Here is an 18644-nt window from a genome sequence, read left to right as displayed (position 1 = left end):
TCAGCCATTCAGTCAAACATATGGAAAGGTGTAAAGCATGTTGTAACCAACCGTTTTAAACATGCTATATTAATAAAGACTTACTTATTTGCTTACATCTTACTGTAAATACACCCTGCCCACTGGGAGAAGAGTTTTTTTAAATTTCAAGATAAAAGGTCAATAAACTGGACAGGTGATTATTTCAGTAAGCTGTATATATATCTATGTATGTATATATATGTATATATATATATATATATATATATATATACACACACGTATTATAACGATATAAGATTTACCCTATACTTACAGCCTATATATAAATATCAGTTTTAACAAATACATTTCTGTATACTATAAATATATAGGCTATCATGACTTATTTTTTATCCTTGTATTTGATAAACCTATTTTAAAGACTAGCCTAAGTCGTAAGCAGTAGATGTGTTTCCTTAAAATTGAGAATTAAAGCATCTATTTTTTAAAAATGTTATATTACAGAAATATCATAGCTATCATTGTTGGAGGACATAAAACCTCAGGGAGAGTGTAGACTGCATGATGAAATGTTGAAGATGTTTTTGTATAATGTAGACAGTTTGCTAGACTTTTTCTGCTGTTTTGGATCATAAAAAACGAGAATTTCTCAACAAAAAAAATATCAGCCGTCTAGGACACACAGGTATCAATATCAAAAATTGGGTATAAGAAAACCTCACTCACCTCTAAAACGTGCTCTGTTTGTTGCTCTCGGTCAAGTTTCCTCGAGGTCGTCGTGATCAGACCTGAGAGAGAAGCAGCAGAGAAAACTGTTAGAGGGACACACACACTGTGCACACATGCACACACACACCGTGCGCACACACACACACACACACTGTGCACACATGCACAAACACACACCGTGCGCGCACACACACACCGTGCGCGCGCACACACACACCGTGCGCACACACACACCCACACACACGGTTCCAGCTGTCAGACTTGATGGCTAAGATTACAAAAAGAAAGAGAGAGGAGGAGGACAAGTGTGTGTTTATGTTCTGACACACTCTAATATTTACCTGTCCCCTCATCATGTTATCTGTTACACGACAAGCTGGCTTTGCCTTAAAAGCTCCAGTGTGTCCATCCTGCAGAAGTCTGAATGGAGCACTGAGGTGTAAACAAGTGTGACACATTACAGAAAAACTGTGTGAAACTAAGCTGTTCTCCTCAGCTTTTAAACTCATCACAGCCCCTCCTCTCCTCAACGCCTGATTTCAAACTGAATTATTCACAAAAAAGATGAAAAGGTTTCAGGCTGCGTGATTCACTAACACAGGAATAATATAAGAGCTGCCAATAAACTGTATGATAGATTTGATTCTTTGTTAACTTGACATTCGTCACACTGCATGACTAAAACATGCTCACTCTGGAGTCAATACCAGCTGTGAAAAACTACAAACGCGAGCAACATAAAGAGATGCTGCAGTTTAAAGCTTCAAACAGCACTGTGTGTTTTTAACACCTTTGGCTTTATACGCCATGAAGTTTCTTAAACACAAAATAACAAAAACCACACAAGTGACACTGGATCTTTGGGTGTCTGTTCCTCTGAGGATAGTTCAGAGTTTCTCTATAACCTGTTGAAATACATGCAGGGATACACCTGTCAGCCATCACTTCTGTTTTGCACACGTTTCTCCCGTATATTCAAGCCATCTCGCGGCACCTCCTCTTCTGTTATTTCTCACCGGAAACTTCTGTGAGCTTCACTTCATTACAGCCTTGTCATATATAATCCATAGACACTGATCTGTAGATTTTATATGTTCCGAACATAACATATTATTTTGATCATGACGCACAAACACAATACACAACAACATCAAATTTCAACCCCTCTGTCCCTGTCACCTGGCAACCCACAGCAAGAACCAAGTGTAATGTACATGGCAGCAGAGAGGCAAAGCAAATGCTGGATGAAAGGGCAAGCTGGCTGGAAATGTCAGAACAGGACAGCTTTTCACCAAAAAGAAAAGAAAAAAAAAACCCACACAAGGAAGCCAGCAGATGTGAGCAAAGATCAACAGAACCATTTCACATCCTCACCTGGATAGTATAGGCAGCGTGGATTTTTTTTATTAGTTTAATGAACGGGACAGAGGCTTGAATTAACAGAATTCTTTTGCGGACCTCACCAGACTAGAAAAGAGCGTCATGCATGGTACAGAAGGGCACTCTATGCAACATCTGATTACCCCTCTCACCCCACCTTCCTGTACCAAATGTTGATAGGTATGACAAAATGAAAAGAAAAAAACAACTGACAGATTCAAGTTGGAGAGAGAGAGTTAAAGGAAAAAGAGCCAGGTGAGACATGGAGACAGGTATGGTACAGGGCTTTGTATGTTAATATGTTCAATGTAAGCAGAGTGCATTAACATCCTTTTAAGGATGTGAGTCTATCTATCAGAGACTGACAGTTGGGATTAATGAGAATACTGCTGTTAGCTACATGCTGCAATAGCTGTCATACTGACACCCTATAACAAGCTGCTAACAGCTCCACTTCCTGTTTCTACTGGAGACAGTGTGCGTGTGAGTGTGTGCATACGTGTGTGTGTGCGTGTGTTTAACAAGGAAGAGATGGGACAACTACACACACTGCAGGATGTATCCAGTTATTTCTCAGCTTTAGAGTCACACATAATCTAACACACACGCACCCACCAATGCACACACATACATGCATAGCTATAATTAGGAACTTTCAACACACACACACACACACACACACACACACACACACACACACACACACACACACACACCATCTGCTGTAAAATTGTGAGCTGACAAAAGCTTAATGAAAAAGAACAACTACATTACTGTTAGTTAACAAACACACTGCAGTGCTGTTTTGTGTCTGTGTGTTCATGAAGGCTGTGCTAGTGTTCTGTGTCTGAGTCAGCATCGCACCATCACACACACACACAAACGCACACACAGAGGTGATCCATCACACTGCAGAGGACACACTTTTACACAGACACTCACTTGATGTATGAGGTATGATGTAATTTATTCATGGGAGGTTAGGACTTCTTCGTTCTGTCAGAAATTATAATCAGGATTATTCTGATCAATATTAGGATTAGGATTATTACACAGGATTAATCTGTTTAATCTGGTTGAACACCATAACCTCAACATCTTTTATGAGAGATATTAGGGTAGGTCATTGCTTTACACCACAAGGCGTCAGTCCTTTACGCTGGAGGTCCAGGCGCCATTTATGCCATTCGGAATAAATGAAGAAGGAAAAAGATACAGATGTTTTCCATAGATTATTATTTTATCATGACAATACAATCATAGTCTGTATAAAATAGACATCCCACCCGCTCCCTGAAAGTGAAGCCAAAACATTTAGAGCTCCCCCTGCTGACTGGCACCTCCTCATCCACGTTAAGAGAAGGAACGCTGGTCAAACTAAAAAACACAAGTCAGACGTTTCTGTTTTTATACTTAGTTCTAATCATGCTGATTTAAGTTTTTAATTTAATTAAAGGTTCTGTTTTATTTAGTTGTTTGGTGCAATAAAAAGGAGTAGAACTCCATGATTGGCAGCTCTGTTGACAAATGAGGCTCCTGCAGTGCTGTGTGCACTGAATAATAAGAGAAGAGTAAGAGTGGGGGATGTCCTGATTATCAGTACGTTGGTGTAAAACCATGAGATACGAACACAAAATAAGAGGAACTGAGGATTTTGTCGGTGGATCTGTCACAGGTTGATGCTGTGGTTATAAAAAGAATTGGTCCGATTCTGCTCACTTTACGGACCTTTTCTGTAGAGAGCTGTCCTGACCTCATCATCCACCTTTGCAACGCTGTGGATTGCCAGGAGGCTGGGACAGAGGGGTTGAAATTTGATTTAGTAGTGGATTTTATATGTGTGTGTGTGTGTGTGTGTGTGTGTGTGTGTGTGTGTGTGAGTGTGTCAGTGTGGTGACAGAAACTAATGGATCAGTAAGCATGAAATGACTTAATTCAATTCATTGAATCCATTAAAAATGTCTCCTGGTTGGTGCTCCCCTGGCCAGTGAGGCACATTTTGTCCACAGGTGTTCAACCATCTAACATAAAGGTAAATCTGACGGGTCTAAACATGAAAAAGGAGTATTCCAAAAACCTTTTATTGTGTGTGTGCGTGTTTGTGTGAGTAACTCATGAGACGATGTGTGTTTGGGTTTTTTTTTTAAGCAGGCTGTAAACATGTTCATTTCAACTGTTAAAGCTTGCCATTTTACACTTTGGCTTCATTTATCAACCCCGGGATTGCTGCTTGGTGTGTGCATGTATGTGTGTGTGTTTGACATGTTTTATAAAGAAATCAAATATTCAACATCTAATAGATGCTTGAGGCTGACTCGGACATACGTCTGTCCTGAATGCACATAAAACACCTGACAAATCTCAGTGCTCAAACAATCATCAACAGTCCAACATTAACAAAACAACTTCACTCAGAAATACACTCAAGACTTTAGCCTCAATTAAAAGAAGTCTCTTTTTATTGTAGTCTATAGTTTTAGGTTTAAACAATATTCTGCAAAAAAACCCAAAAAAACAACAACAACAACAACCGCTCATGTCCAGTTTTCAAAGAGCTGCATGTTAGAAATCCATTTAACTGTGCAGGTAACCTCATCACTGATGACGTCTTCCAACCAGCTTAAAATCCACACCGAAGGACATAAAGATGTTGTAGTTTTTGTTAAGTAGTTGTAGTTTTTGTTATTCAGGGTTAAAATCACTTAAACTTTAAAGTCTTGATTTTTTAGTAATTCATCTTTTTATTTAAGCTGTTCGAAGCATCTGAACGTTGCAAAAAATCCTGAAAAGTGTTGGAATAAATAAGTGAAAGAGTTTCTGAACATCTCTTGTCACAGCAGTCTGGGCCCTGTGTGAAGGTCTTCATCAGTTTCAGCTGATTAACTCTGTTTAAAATAATCTAATTGGAAGGTACAAGTTCCATCTGCTCTCACCTGACTGATACATGATTAACACATCAACAACACACACCTGACTGATACACGATTAACACATCAACAACACACACCTGACTGATACATGATTAACACATCAACAACACACACCTGACTGATACACGATTAACACATCGACAACACACACCTGACTGATACACGATTAACACATCGACAACACACACCTGACTGATACATGATTAACACATCGACAACACACACCTGACTGATACAAGACGTCGACATTAATAATTGGTCCGTACGGCTCTGATGGTAAAGCACAGCACCCTCAGCAGACCTGTGCAGCACGTTAGAGAAGAATTGGAATGTGTAACCTGCACTGAGCAGGAAGGACAGACTGCTCAGAACTTTGTTTGGAAACGAGACAAAAGGAGGTCAAACACAGATCCACCTTCAATCATTGTGTGTCAGGTGTCTCAAAATCACAGACAGGTGTCTCAAAATCCTGTCTGTGGGCCCAGAGGTAGTTTTATGTTACAGGAGATCTACGATGATATCAAAAACAGTCCAAAGCTCACGGCATTCAACGGGGAAAAGTAGGGATGCCCCGATACCGATACCAGTGTTCAGTATCAGTCCAATGCCGTCTTACTCGTAAAACTATGTGGATACAATGGCACCGATACCACTTTACGGCGGGCGTGCTCTCCTAATAAGTTGAGCGGGGAGACGGAGAGAAGCGAGATGTCAGCGGCGTGGAGATATTTCAGTTCACAGAGTTTGTTCAAATCTTACCTTAGCCTTGCTAAGATTTAGGTTTAATATATCAACAGATGGTACACTGAAGCTTGAAATAAACCTCCCTGCGGACCCATCAACACGACATCTGTGTCTGTGATTGGTCCGCTTGGTAGGACTGCACTGAAAATGACTGACTGTGCTGTGTGCGTGTGCATGTTTTCTGTGTCACAGTAAAATGATTCAACATCTATGAACTCCTCCATATTGTGCTCATTTTAATCTCCAGATCCAACAAAACAGGAAAACCCTGAACACAGTGGCATAGAGACCACAGCATCAGGTGTAACCGCAGAGTGAATCAGAAAACTAACACAGGATCAATGCACATGTGTATTGGGCTTCACAGGTAGTGTGGCATGAATCTGAGACTTGACTTCTTCAAAACTTCTGTTTCCTGTAACCTTTAAATCCAGTGCTGCCTTGATGTCACCGTCATGTAAATTATACTTGGATACATTATCGTGAAACATGTTCTCTTCCTCAGGTCTGTTTTACCCGTTTGGCTTGACTACAGTCAACTCAGAGTCTGTCTTTATCGGGGGGGGGGGGGGGGTCTCAGAGAGAATAACTCCCATGATTCAGTGCCAGCCACAATGAGCGTCTCCTGGCAGGGGAGTTCACAGACTGCACGTTGGATTTATTGTTTAAGGGCAAGGTCACACTACCAATCCGTACCGTGCCATACTTAAAGCACGATTGGCCCCTGCTGCACCATTCCCCCACTGGCCGAGGTAGTGGTCCCCCACTACCTGAGCACGATGACCTCTTGTAAATAACGTCATATTACGGCACGTGCAGCCTATACGTTATTATGAAGCGTGCTCAGTTTACAAGTTTAAACGGACTCAAGAAAAAATAAATAAAAAGAGGACTTGCAGTAAAGTCCACGTCCCCACATCAGAGAACAACATGGAGAACATGACAGCTACTTGGTGGTCATGTTAGTTAGCCATTAAACTCTGGATTTCTCCATAATGAAGGCTGTCAGTGCTTGGGCTTGTACATGAAGTGTACAGTGCCAAAGCACACCTCTCTTCCAAGGAAGAGTACCGTGCTCCAAAAGAACTGGACTTGAGGGTCGAGGTGTGCTGGGGCACAGTACGGATGCCAGTGTGACTGCACCCTTATTGCAACTAAAACTAGACTTTTAAAACACATGTAAACCTGTTGGTTTGACTGAAATCGTACTAAGACACAGAGGTTTTTATATTTATAATGACAGTAAAGAAAACACATGTAGAGTGTGTTAATGAAACACATGTAAAATGTTTTAATGCTGAGAGTATTTCTGTCAAAGAGAAGAGACCAACATGAAGAAGAGAACACAAAGATGAGAGAGAGCAGGAGATGAGAAGAGAACCGTGTGTGTGTGTGTATGTGATTACCATATAGATAGGATTACTGAGGCCTGTGTGATAAATGAGGGTTTTAAGGCTCCGTTTATTTACAGTGTGAACGTGCAAGAGAGACAAAGAGAGCAGACAGCAGGATGAGAAAGGTCACACACACACACACACACACACACACACACACACACACACACACACACACACACACACACACACACACACACACACACACACACACACACACACACACACACACACACACACACACACACACACACACACACACACACACACACACACACACACACACACACACACACACACACACACACAGGGTGTTGTCAGGGGGGCGTGGACTACACAAACTAAAGACTACTTTGTTCGACGCTGACACAAACTGGATCAATGGATCAGAGACATGATACTGTTCCTTTATGCTCCACCTGTGTGAGTCTGTGTTTACTGACAGTCGATGGACATTTCTACCTGGTATGGTAGTGTGTAAAAACAGACAATGAGAAAATAGGAACAACATTCAAACACCATACTGGTCATGTGTGGCATATAGTGTGATGTCTGTACTGCCTCCACTCACACAGGGTCAGGTTTTAATGCTTTGATTTTTTGCTGTTCAGAAGTAAAGTGAACATGTCACCACCAGCACAGTGTGTGAGAGGACGTTGTCAGAAACTTTCCTTTTTTTTCCTTCTGTATAACTATCAGAATTTATTTGTAAAATTATTTTCATCAAATTAGGTCCTTTGTTCTTTTGTTTTTCCTTAGTCCTCGCTTCATTATAACTTGATTGTTGCTTGATTTTTTTTAATTAATTTCGTCTCTGACAAAAACCCTTTTATTTTTCTAATTCTTTTTTTTTCCACATTAAAAATAGTAATATATAGTATGCATAAATAGGTGTGTGTGTGTGTGTGTGTGTGTGTGAGATAAGAATACATCAAGATCATGATAATAAGAAAAATCAAAGCTAAAAAACCTGGATAAAGGACAAAAGTAATGAATTATTATTACTACAATAAAATCTGCACTATTTATATTACTTTTATTGATGCATGACTAAACAACACAAATTACAATGAAACACAATTAACATGGTCCATCAACCAACCATCCTTTTTTTTCTTATTTACATTAGCTATTCTACTTCTCTTCTTTCCCTCCATCCTCTCAGTGCTCCATCCATGTATACAAATGCATAAAAAAATAACAACAATCAGAAAAATACTGTGAGTTAAAAAAATCTATCAGAAAACTCCAAGCATCTGTTTTTGTCTATGCTGTGCATGTCTTTATGTCTCACCTGTGTCCTGCATATCATTGCTCTTGACTTGTCCCTCACTTGTCTTGTATATATATATATATATCTGCAGACTTTAAACACTCATCATGCACAAGATACCTGGAAAACAAACTAAAAAGCATAAGAAAGAGAAAAAAAGCAGAATATGGAACCTTTAATATCACTGCAGAGACCAGAACATGTAGAGCTCACTGAACTCTATGAGAGGTTATCTCACACACACAAAACAAGACACCATCACAGAAGCGGTGATGAACACAGAGTCAGCAAGAAAGAAGAAACACACAACAATTCTCACAACAAACACAATAAGCCAACACACACAACAGACGTGTTGATCACTGAGAGAAATGGCTGCAGTCACTCATCAGTGTTTTATAAAGAAATGAAATATTCAACATCTGATGCGCTCACACATACAGAGGGGTTTTTACTATGTATTCACAGATCCGACTACAGAGGAGATAAAAATAGAAACAGCCAATTATAACTGCAGTGTCTCCTGCAGCACAGTTACATGTTGCTCCTTTAACACAAACCCTGAAACAACAAACAGCTGACACCCCCCCTCACTGTACAGGTATCACATGTACCAAGAAGGAATGTCATCATTAGGCTGAGTGACAGTCGAGGATGTCATGCTGAGAGATGTGGGACATTACCAAACTACATCAGAATAAAAGCCTGGAGTTACAGCCCCATTAATCTTCATGTGTGTTTTATTTTATCAGAGAGTCTGTTTTTTATCGACTTTAATATCTCATCATAATAATCAGCTGACACAGGATGTGTGTGTGTGTTTCCTCACACTCACTCTGTGCTGGTGAAGGGCGTTCAGCTCGGGGCAATCCCAAACGTAACCTTAGTAACGTTACAGCCTGCTGTTGTCTGTCGCTGTAAACTCAGAGTGCGGCTGTGTTCACTTCAAACACTGAAGATATGGTCGCGAAACACACTCCCTGTTGTTTTATCTGAGTCGCACCATAAGCTGCAAGAGCAGGAAGTGACACACACACACACACACACACACAGGCGCTTAATGAAGGCGTCTGTGTGTGTGTGTGTGTGTGTGTGTGTGTGTGTGTGTGTGTGTGTGTGTGTGTGTGTGTGTGTGTGTGTGTGTGTGTGTGTGTGTGTGTGTGTGTGTTACATATCAAAGTTATCATAGCTCATACAAGAGAATAATGTGTTTTTTTCGATAACAGAAAACCTGATATTGACAGAAAGGTTTCAGTTAACAGTAGTGTTTGTAAAGTGGATGTTTCTGATGGAGGATAAATACTGCTATTATAAAGACAGCTCTGTTTACTCAGATGTTAAAGCAATTTCTGAATAACATCAAGTTCAGGTTTATCTTACTGCGTTTATTATAATTATTGTTGCAGCATGAAGTGAAGAAAACGAAATGTGATACATTGTTAAGTTTCATGATTTTGATTTGTAGTGCTGTCATGGCTATCTGAGGAGATAACGATTTTTTTTTTTTTCCCCCGATCGGATACTTCACAACATTCTTTAATGAGATCTGAACCATGAGATTTGTGATCTGTTTGCAACACTTCAAGATTTTTTGACAATCAGGGTTCATGAGGAGCCGCTGATCCACGATAAAACAGGTAACACAGGGAAGGAGAAATTCTCAGTTTTTCCATCAACCAATCAAAAACAGCGATGTGTGAGAAGACAGATTCTATCACTCCCAAACATGAAGGCTGTTTCTCTCTCTCTCTCTCTCTCACCTGTGCGCGTGTTGATGCTGAAGAAGTTCTGGGGGTTCCCACTGACAATCTTGTAAGTGAGGCGGTCGGCGGGGGAGGACGGGGGTGTGGCGTCGGGGTCCTGGGCATAGATCTGGATGACGGAGACGTCTCGGGGGGAGTTCTCGGGAACTGAAGGTCGGTACAGAGGCTCCGAGGTCAGAGGAGCGTTATCGTTGACATCCTCCACCTGAATGAACACCTCGATCGACGCAAACTGAGGGACCACGCCGTGGTCACTGGCGTACACAGTCAGCCAATAGGAGTCCTTGGTCTCGCGGTCTAACATATCAGTGGTGTAGATCATACCTGATGGAGGAAGAGCAGATGGGTTATACGTTAGTTAAGTTTGCAGACACCAACTTATTTCCAATGTTTTCGTTAGTCAGCTCGTCAGTGTGCAGGAGTTTATTACTCAATTATTGGTGCCTCCAACAGTTTTTGTAGCTGTGGACCTAAACCTGTACTTATATCATCAGATTGTTATGAGAATCATGTTGATGTTCAAACTTTTGGTATCGTTTCCACACTAATGTAAATATCTTTCACTTCATTAGTTGTTAGATTAGACTGAATAATTTTCAATCTGAGTTCATTAAAATTAAACTCTTAAACCTGATAGTTAAAGTGTTAAATGTACCTGAAGAAACAGCTGATTACACAGCAGGCAGGGGTGTGTGTGTGTGTGTGTGTGTGTGTGTGTGTGTGTGTGTGTGTGTGTGGTGCTCTTTATTAGACATCTTCAGCGCTTATATTGTCTTGGCTTATTTGTCCAAGAGGCTGATTCCTCTCATCAAAAAGCACTTGTGTCCGCGTGGACTTCCTCAAACACACACACACACACACACACACACACACACACACACACACACACACACACACACACACAGGGGTATCTTAAGCATGTAAGTGTAGCTGTTATTTGCTCCATTTGCTCTGCTGCTCTAATGGAGACCATCATGAAATATTCACTGACCGACTCACAGAGGAGCTACACAGCTATTACTGTCACACACACACGAATACACACACATACACCAGTCTGCCTGTGTGTGTGTGTGTGTGTGTGTGTGTGTGTGTGTGTGTGTGTGTGTGTGAGAGAGAGGTGTAGTCTACGCTGCTGATTAAAAAAATTATTCACTTTTATTCCTAGATTTTACTTGACATAAAAGGCGCCCATAAATAAAAAGTGATGATTATTTTATTCTTAAAGTCTTGTTTAAGTTCATCTGTTTATCGGTCCTCATTAAACTGGACATTATTCTCTCTCTCTCTCTCTCTCTCTCTTTTTAACTGTAACTCATTGTCTCGTTTTTTTCACTGTAATTGAAAACACTTTATCTTTGTTCACTTTATCTTTCAGCTACTTGTGAACTGACTGAATCACTGTGACGTCGTCGTATTCTCTGTACAGACGGGATCACTGGTGTCTGAGTTGTAGTATTTACAGAATGATTAGTATTAGTGTTCTAAAGCAGCTTTGACTGTATGCTGGGAAACTGTTCATTCAGGGGGGCAAACGACGAGGAACATAATCTGCTGTGATTTCATTAATGAACGCATCCGACAACGCCGTGAAAAGATATCTGCCGGTTTGTGCAGCAACACACAGAAAAGGAAATCTTAGCCTTTAAGAGTAACACCAGACGACACCCGAAGCTTCTTAAAATTGGACACTGACTCGTGAGATTAAAAATGTCCAGAATATCATTTTAAAACACGGACATGCAAGGTAAAAGTGTGTGGGGGAAAAACTCACAATATGCATTGAAAACAAGTTCATATTCATGTAAACGAAAACTGTGTTAACTTGAGATTTCACAAATTGATGTTTGGTTGATTAATTCTGGTTTTTAATTCCCCCCTCTCCCTGGGGTGTCTGGCCTGAGGCCTGCCGGAATCTGGGGGAAGAGCTCTTCAGTGAAACAAAGTGAGTCTCCGGCTTCATGTTGAATTAGGAGGAGATTCATTAGAGCAGTAATCAGTGTTCTCTCTAATCCTGACTCTGCCGCTGCTGAGTGCTGCTTCAGCTAAAGGAGACCTGCCCAACACCCTCTGTGTGTTACTGCAGGAGAACACCTCCTCTCTCTCTGTGTTACTGCAGGAGAACACCTCCTCTCTGTGTGTTACTGCAGGAGAACACCTCCTCTCTCTCTGTGTTACTGCAGGAGAACACCTCCTCTCTGTGTGTCACTGCAGGAGAACACCTCCTCTCTGTGTGTTACTGCAGGAGAACACCTCCTCTCTGTGTGTTACTGCAGGAGAACACCTCCTCTCTCTGTGTTACTGCAGGAGAACACCTCCTCTCTGTGTGTTACTGCAGGAGAACACCTCCTCTCTGTGTGTTACTGCAGGAGAACACCTCCTCTCTCTCTGTGTTACTGCAGGAGAACACCTCCTCTCTGTGTGTTACTGCAGGAGAACACCTCCTCTCTGTGTGTTACTGCAGGAGAACACCTCCTCTCTGTGTGTTACTGCAGGAGAACACCTCCTCTGTCTCTGTGTTACTGCAGGAGAACACCTCCTCTCTGTGTGTTACTGCAGGAGAACACCTCCTCTCTGTGTGTTACTGCAGGAGAACACCTCCTCTCTGTGTGTTACTGCAGGAGAACACCTCCTCTCTGTGTGTTACTGCAGGAGAACACCTCCTCTCTGTGTGTTACTGCAGGAGAACACCTCCTCTCTGTGTGTTACTGCAGGAGAACACCTCCTCTCTGTGTGTTACTGCAGGAGAACACCTCCTCTGTCTCTGTGTTACTGCAGGAGAACACCTCCTCTCTGTGTGTTACTGCAGGAGAACACCTCCTCTCTGTGTGTTACTGCAGGAGAACACCTCCTCTCTGTGTGTTACTGCAGGAGAACACCTCCTCTCTGTGTGTTACTGCAGGAGAACACCTCCTCTCTGTGTGTTACTGCAGGAGAACACCTCCTCTCTGTGTGTTACTGCAGGAGAACACCTCCTCTCTGTGTGTTACTGCAGGAGAACACCTCCTCTCTGTGTGTTACTGCAGGAGAACACCTCCTCTCTGTGTGTTACTGCAGGAGAACACCTCCTCTCTGTGTGTTACTGCAGGAGAACACCTCCTCTCTGTGTGTTACTGCAGGAGAACACCTCCTCTCTGTGTGTTACTGCAGGAGAACACCTCCTCTCTGTGTGTTACTGCAGGAGAACACCTCCTCTCTGTGTGTTACTGCAGGAGAACACCTCCTCTCTGTGTGTTACTGCAGGAGAACACCTCCTCTGTCTCTGTGTTACTGCAGGAGAACACCTCCTCTCTGTGTGTTACTGCAGGAGAACACCTCCTCTCTGTGTGTTACTGCAGGAGAACACCTCCTCTCTGTGTGTTACTGCAGGAGAACACCTCCTCTCTGTGTGTTACTGCAGGAGAACACCTCCTCTCTGTGTGTTACTGCAGGAGAACACCTCCTCTCTGTGTGTTACTGCAGGAGAACACCTCCTCTCTGTGTGTTACTGCAGGAGAACACCTCCTCTCTGTGTGTTACTGCAGGAGAACACCTCCTCTCTGTGTGTTACTGCAGGAGAACACCTCCTCTCTGTGTGTTACTGCAGGAGAACACCTCCTCTCTCTGTGTTACTGCAGGAGAACACCTCCTCTCTGTGTGTTACTGCAGGAGAACACCTCCTCTCTCTGTGTTACTGCAGGAGAACACCTCCTCTCTGTGTGTTACTGCAGGAGAACACCTCCTCTCTGTGTGTTACTGCAGGAGAACACCTCCTCTCTCTGTGTTACTGCAGGAGAACACCTCCTCTCTGTGTGTTACTGCAGGAGAACACCTCCTCTCTGTGTGTTACTGCAGGAGAACACCTCCTCTCTGTGTGTTAACGCTGAAGGACACGTCACCTATTTGCACATCTCGACACTGATGGCAGAGGCTGTAAAGTGACCCTCAGTATTTACTCATCCATTCATGCACGTTCACACGCTGCTGAGGGTTCACGACCGACTGTGCTGCTGAGCACTATTAGCCGACAGCTTTTCTGACAGCTCCCTGTCTTTCTCTTTATTTTCATGCTTAAAATGTCTTCATATGTCCTTAATTTGAGCTTGTTTTCAACAAGCAAAGTGTATGGTGGCTCAAAGGGACAAAAATATACATGCAACATACATAATATTGCCTTTAAGATTACATCAAAAGAAAATGGCTGCAAAAATAAACAGGAAAGTCCAAAACAAATCAACATGACCTGTGTGGCTGAGGATGTATTTCATATAGAGCAAATATGCTGCATGTGTTTAAACAATGGAAAGTCAGAAACTAACCAACAACAGAAATAATGCAACAGAAATCAGACTGAATATCTTCAGAGAAAAATGTGTGAAGGCCAGTTCGTGAGCTCAGATTATCTCTGATTCTTTTATTCACTCAGCCTGAAGAGCTGCACGCTGCTCATTTCTTCGATACTAACAGAATCAGTGAGCTTCAACATTTCTGACCTTCACTTCTATTGCTTCACTCTGCTGAGCAGGTCAAACAGTTTCCCTGACACAGACATACAACTCTCCAGAGTACACACAAAACACACACAAAGGGCTGAAGTGAAAAACTGTGAGAGTAGCAGAATGAAGATCGCTTTCAAGATTTCTGCTTCAGTCCACAGACAGAGGTGCTGACAGGCTGAGAAATGAACAAACACTGAGTCCAACAATATACCATCCATGTGAAAACAAACCTTCATTATGTACACACCTGTATGTGACAAAAGGAGAGGAAAACACACACACACACACACACACACACACACACACACACACACACACACACACACACACACACACACACACACACACACACACACACACACACACACACACAGTCAGTCCTATGAGTCTGAAACAAACAGGTTCAAGTTTCTCTGAGTTGCTTTCAGCTCTGTGTGATAAAATATAGTGAGAGTGAGTCAGAGAGAGTGAAACATAACAAACAATGCTGTAACAAAGACTTACACGCATGCAACACACGCATACACAAACTCACACACAGGAACAGCATCTTCATAACAACACATGAAGAACCACAAAACAGTGTGAAAGAAAGTCAGGACTGCAAAACGAGAGCGGATTAAAACATAACAAATACAATTATGTTGTGTATATTTTTATGTGATTACTACCACACAGCCTGTAGCTATAAAATATAGATTATCAAAAACCTGAAGATGATTTGTCTTTACCACACTCAGTGGTTCCATGTGTGGTCATGAATGTATTCACTTCATTAAGGAGAGCTGGATCCAGTTTGAGTTTGTCCTTTCATTTATTATCTGATGAGAAGAGATTAAACTTATTTGTCATTACACATACGTATACAAGTATAGAACAACGAAATAAAATAAATCTGTACCGCTTTTCATGTTAGGGGTCGTTGGCGGCTTAAGCCAATCCCAGCTGTCATTGGACGAGAGGTGGGGTAAATGGTAAATGCTTGTAGTGCTTTTCTAGTCGTCTGACGACAGTTTTACACTGCAGGTCACATCCATTCACTCACTGATGGCAGTGATTATTATGTAGTGAGACTACTCAAAGTGTTGGAAAATTATGAAGATGAACACAAAGGAAATCATCACACAGGAGCCTTTTTTCTCCCTTAGAGACGCACACCAACCGTGTACTGTGCAACATCTGCTTTTCTGTTGGAATCTTTGTGAATAGATATTTTAGAGCCTTCTCCAGGAAGTGGACATCACAAAAGGCAAAAAAAAAAAAAAAAGCTCTTTTGTTACTTTTGTATATCAGATTTGAGGGGGTTATTTTTCTCTTTTAAACTGTGCCTGCAGGGTTATGCATCAGCCACACATTCTCTGTCTGTCTGTCTCTGTGTGTGTGTGTGTGTGTGTGTCTGTCTCTGTGTGTGTGTGTGTGTGTGTGTGTGTGTGTGTGTGTGTCTCTGTCTTGTCTCTCTGTGTGTGTGTGTGTGTGTGTGTGTGTGTGTGTGTGTGTGTGTGTGTGTGTGTGTGTGTGTGTGTGTGTGTGTGTGTGTGTGTGTGTGTGTGTGTGTGTGTGTGTGTGTGTGTGTGTGTGTGTGTGTGTGTGTGTGTGTGTGTGTGTGTGTGTGTGTGTGTGTGTGTGTGCGCGCGTTTTAGGGGGTGCAATGATGTTCAGGTTGTCCTTCCCCTGCAGTAGGATTATCACCTGAGATCCCCTGCCAGCATTAGAGGGATAAAGTGAGGATTGTGTGTGTGTGTGTGTGTGTGTGTGCGTGTGTGTGCGTGTGTGAGAAGTGAGAAGTGAGAAAGTGAAGTGATGAGGGCATGCGAGGTAATAAGGAGGATCCTTGTGTAATGATGTCAGGATGATTGAAAGGGACAGAGCTACTTTGATAGCGAGTTTATAATAAATGATTGTCGGGATCGTCAGACACGACCTGAAAGCTCACACTGTACGGAGCGTTGACACTTTTCAATAAACTTTCGTGAAAATGGTCCTCTCTTATCATAACGTGAGACGACGCCTTTGTTGCCAATGGGCTCTTTGCCACCTGCTTGATGTGTCAGGGCCTTCAAGAATAAGAGTCAGTGATCATGAAATACGGTCTAAATCTAAATCGGAGATTTTACAGTAATTAGCCGGTTTAACATGAAACAAATGAGTCAGAAGAACATACACAGGTATGTACTGTATACACAGGTAGATTGAAGCAAGTATACAAAGGACAAGCTGCTGCTGTCTGTCCTCTTTTATAAGACACTAAAACGATGAAGAGTCGGTGTGCCATCTCCGTTATCTGCTTGGATTTGGGTGCTTGGCTTGAGTTTGGTGGATGTGACAGAGACACAGGTGTGGGTTAAACTGGAGGACATGAAACAGAGTGCAGGTGTACAGCTGGGAGAGACATGAAAACACGACGACGATGAAGAGTAGAGATATTTCATCATCTTCATTTTTTCTTCATGCCCTCTGATTCCCAGAAACAGGAAGTGAGGTTGTGATGATGTAACTCGCTGCAGTCTGAATGTCTCTCTGAGGATTTCTGCTTCACAGTCAGATGTGTCTTTTCATGTCACTTCACTTTTGTTGTGTGATCAAAAAAAAGAAACTTTTATGAGTAGAATGAAGGAACCATTCATCTTTCTATGGCCATGTCTCAGCCAATCAGAGCACAGAAACTGCCTTTTCATCTTTATCCTCTTTACCCCCCTCCTCATCCTCTCTTGTCCTCCTCCTCCTTCTGTGCATCTATTGGTGTATGTTGGGGGAATGGGACTGACCACCACCAAGGCCCCCCATGGAGAGGGGGCTCTTACTGGTCTTGAAATAAACCTTCAGAATGAGTCAAAAGTTATAAAAGATGTCAATTATTTAATATGTTGTTATTGTTTGGTTTAAACTACAATAGTGTGTTAAGGCTGTAACTTGGATGTAGAATAAAATCCAACATTATTGATACCTGTTCGATACCATGGCAACAACAATTCAAGTCTAAGACCCCTGATGGAAGTTAATTTCTTGTTTTTAATTACATTTTGCAACACCATACTGTCAAAAAGTGTTAATCATTAAAATAACAGAAATTGTTTCACTTTAATATATGTATTGAAGGAGCATAATGTTGTCAGATTTGAACCTTTAATGGGTCATTTGTGTAATAGAGGTGTGGTTATTGTAGTATCTCAGGGTTGACAGAAACAGAGTTTCAAGTTACTTCATTCAAGTCAGTTAATATATAGAATAAGATCAGTCCACTACAGAATATAACAGGATCAAATGATATTATGATGGTCTTCGATTACTTTAAATCAGGCTGAAAACAGATTCTTCACATCACTCTCTGCAGTGCAGTGAGAGTACTTAGTAAGACTGCATAACCTGATGCATCCATGTGTCCAGATTTAATTGATTTAGAGATCTATGTTCCAGAAGTTTCTGTCTGTCCTCCAACTGGTCAACCTGAGGTCAGATATCAGCACACGTAAGTTCCTGTGACATCATCATGACGAACGTTTAAAAAGTCAGTTGTTCACCTGACGTCACTCTGATACCTCACCTTCCCCAAAAACGTCATGGTTATAAATAATTTTGGTGTGACTGCGTGCGCGCGTGTGTAATGTTATGCAGCACACACTCACAGGCTGATCTAAACTACACTTACACACATTCATAACCACATGTTAACCCTGATCTTCATCAGCTCCATGGTGTTGTTGTTTTGTAGCTTCAGGCCACACACACACACACACACACACACACACACACACACACACACACACACACACACACACACACACACACACACACACACACACACACACACACACACACACACACACACACACACACACACACACACACACACACACACACACACACACACACACACACACACACACACACACACACACACACGTTTATACTTACATAACAAACTGACTCAATGTGTCTGCTGTTTTTAAGTAGATTTATTGTGTGCAGATCTT

The 18644-nt window shown here is 41.9% G+C and overlaps 1 protein-coding gene across 1 annotated transcript in view; it reads right to left on the bottom strand.

Annotated features, from left to right (window-relative positions):
- fat3a (FAT atypical cadherin 3a) overlaps positions 1-18644 on the bottom strand; it is a 130964-nt gene that overhangs the window by 59115 nt on the left and 53205 nt on the right. The window contains exons 5-6 of the mRNA XM_079354855.1: positions 10193-10519; positions 709-770 (exon numbers count right to left, since the gene is read on the bottom strand). Coding sequence (XP_079210981.1) covers positions 709-770; positions 10193-10519 — 389 coding nt within the window. The remainder of the gene's footprint in view (positions 1-708; positions 771-10192; positions 10520-18644) is intronic.

The sequence above is a fragment of the Symphodus melops genome, assembly GCF_947650265.1.
Source record: "Symphodus melops genome assembly, chromosome: 10".
Taxonomy (NCBI): domain Eukaryota; kingdom Metazoa; phylum Chordata; class Actinopteri; order Labriformes; family Labridae; genus Symphodus; species Symphodus melops.
Note: the sequence above shows the minus strand (reverse complement) of the source record. Positions and strands in the feature narration are given on the sequence as shown.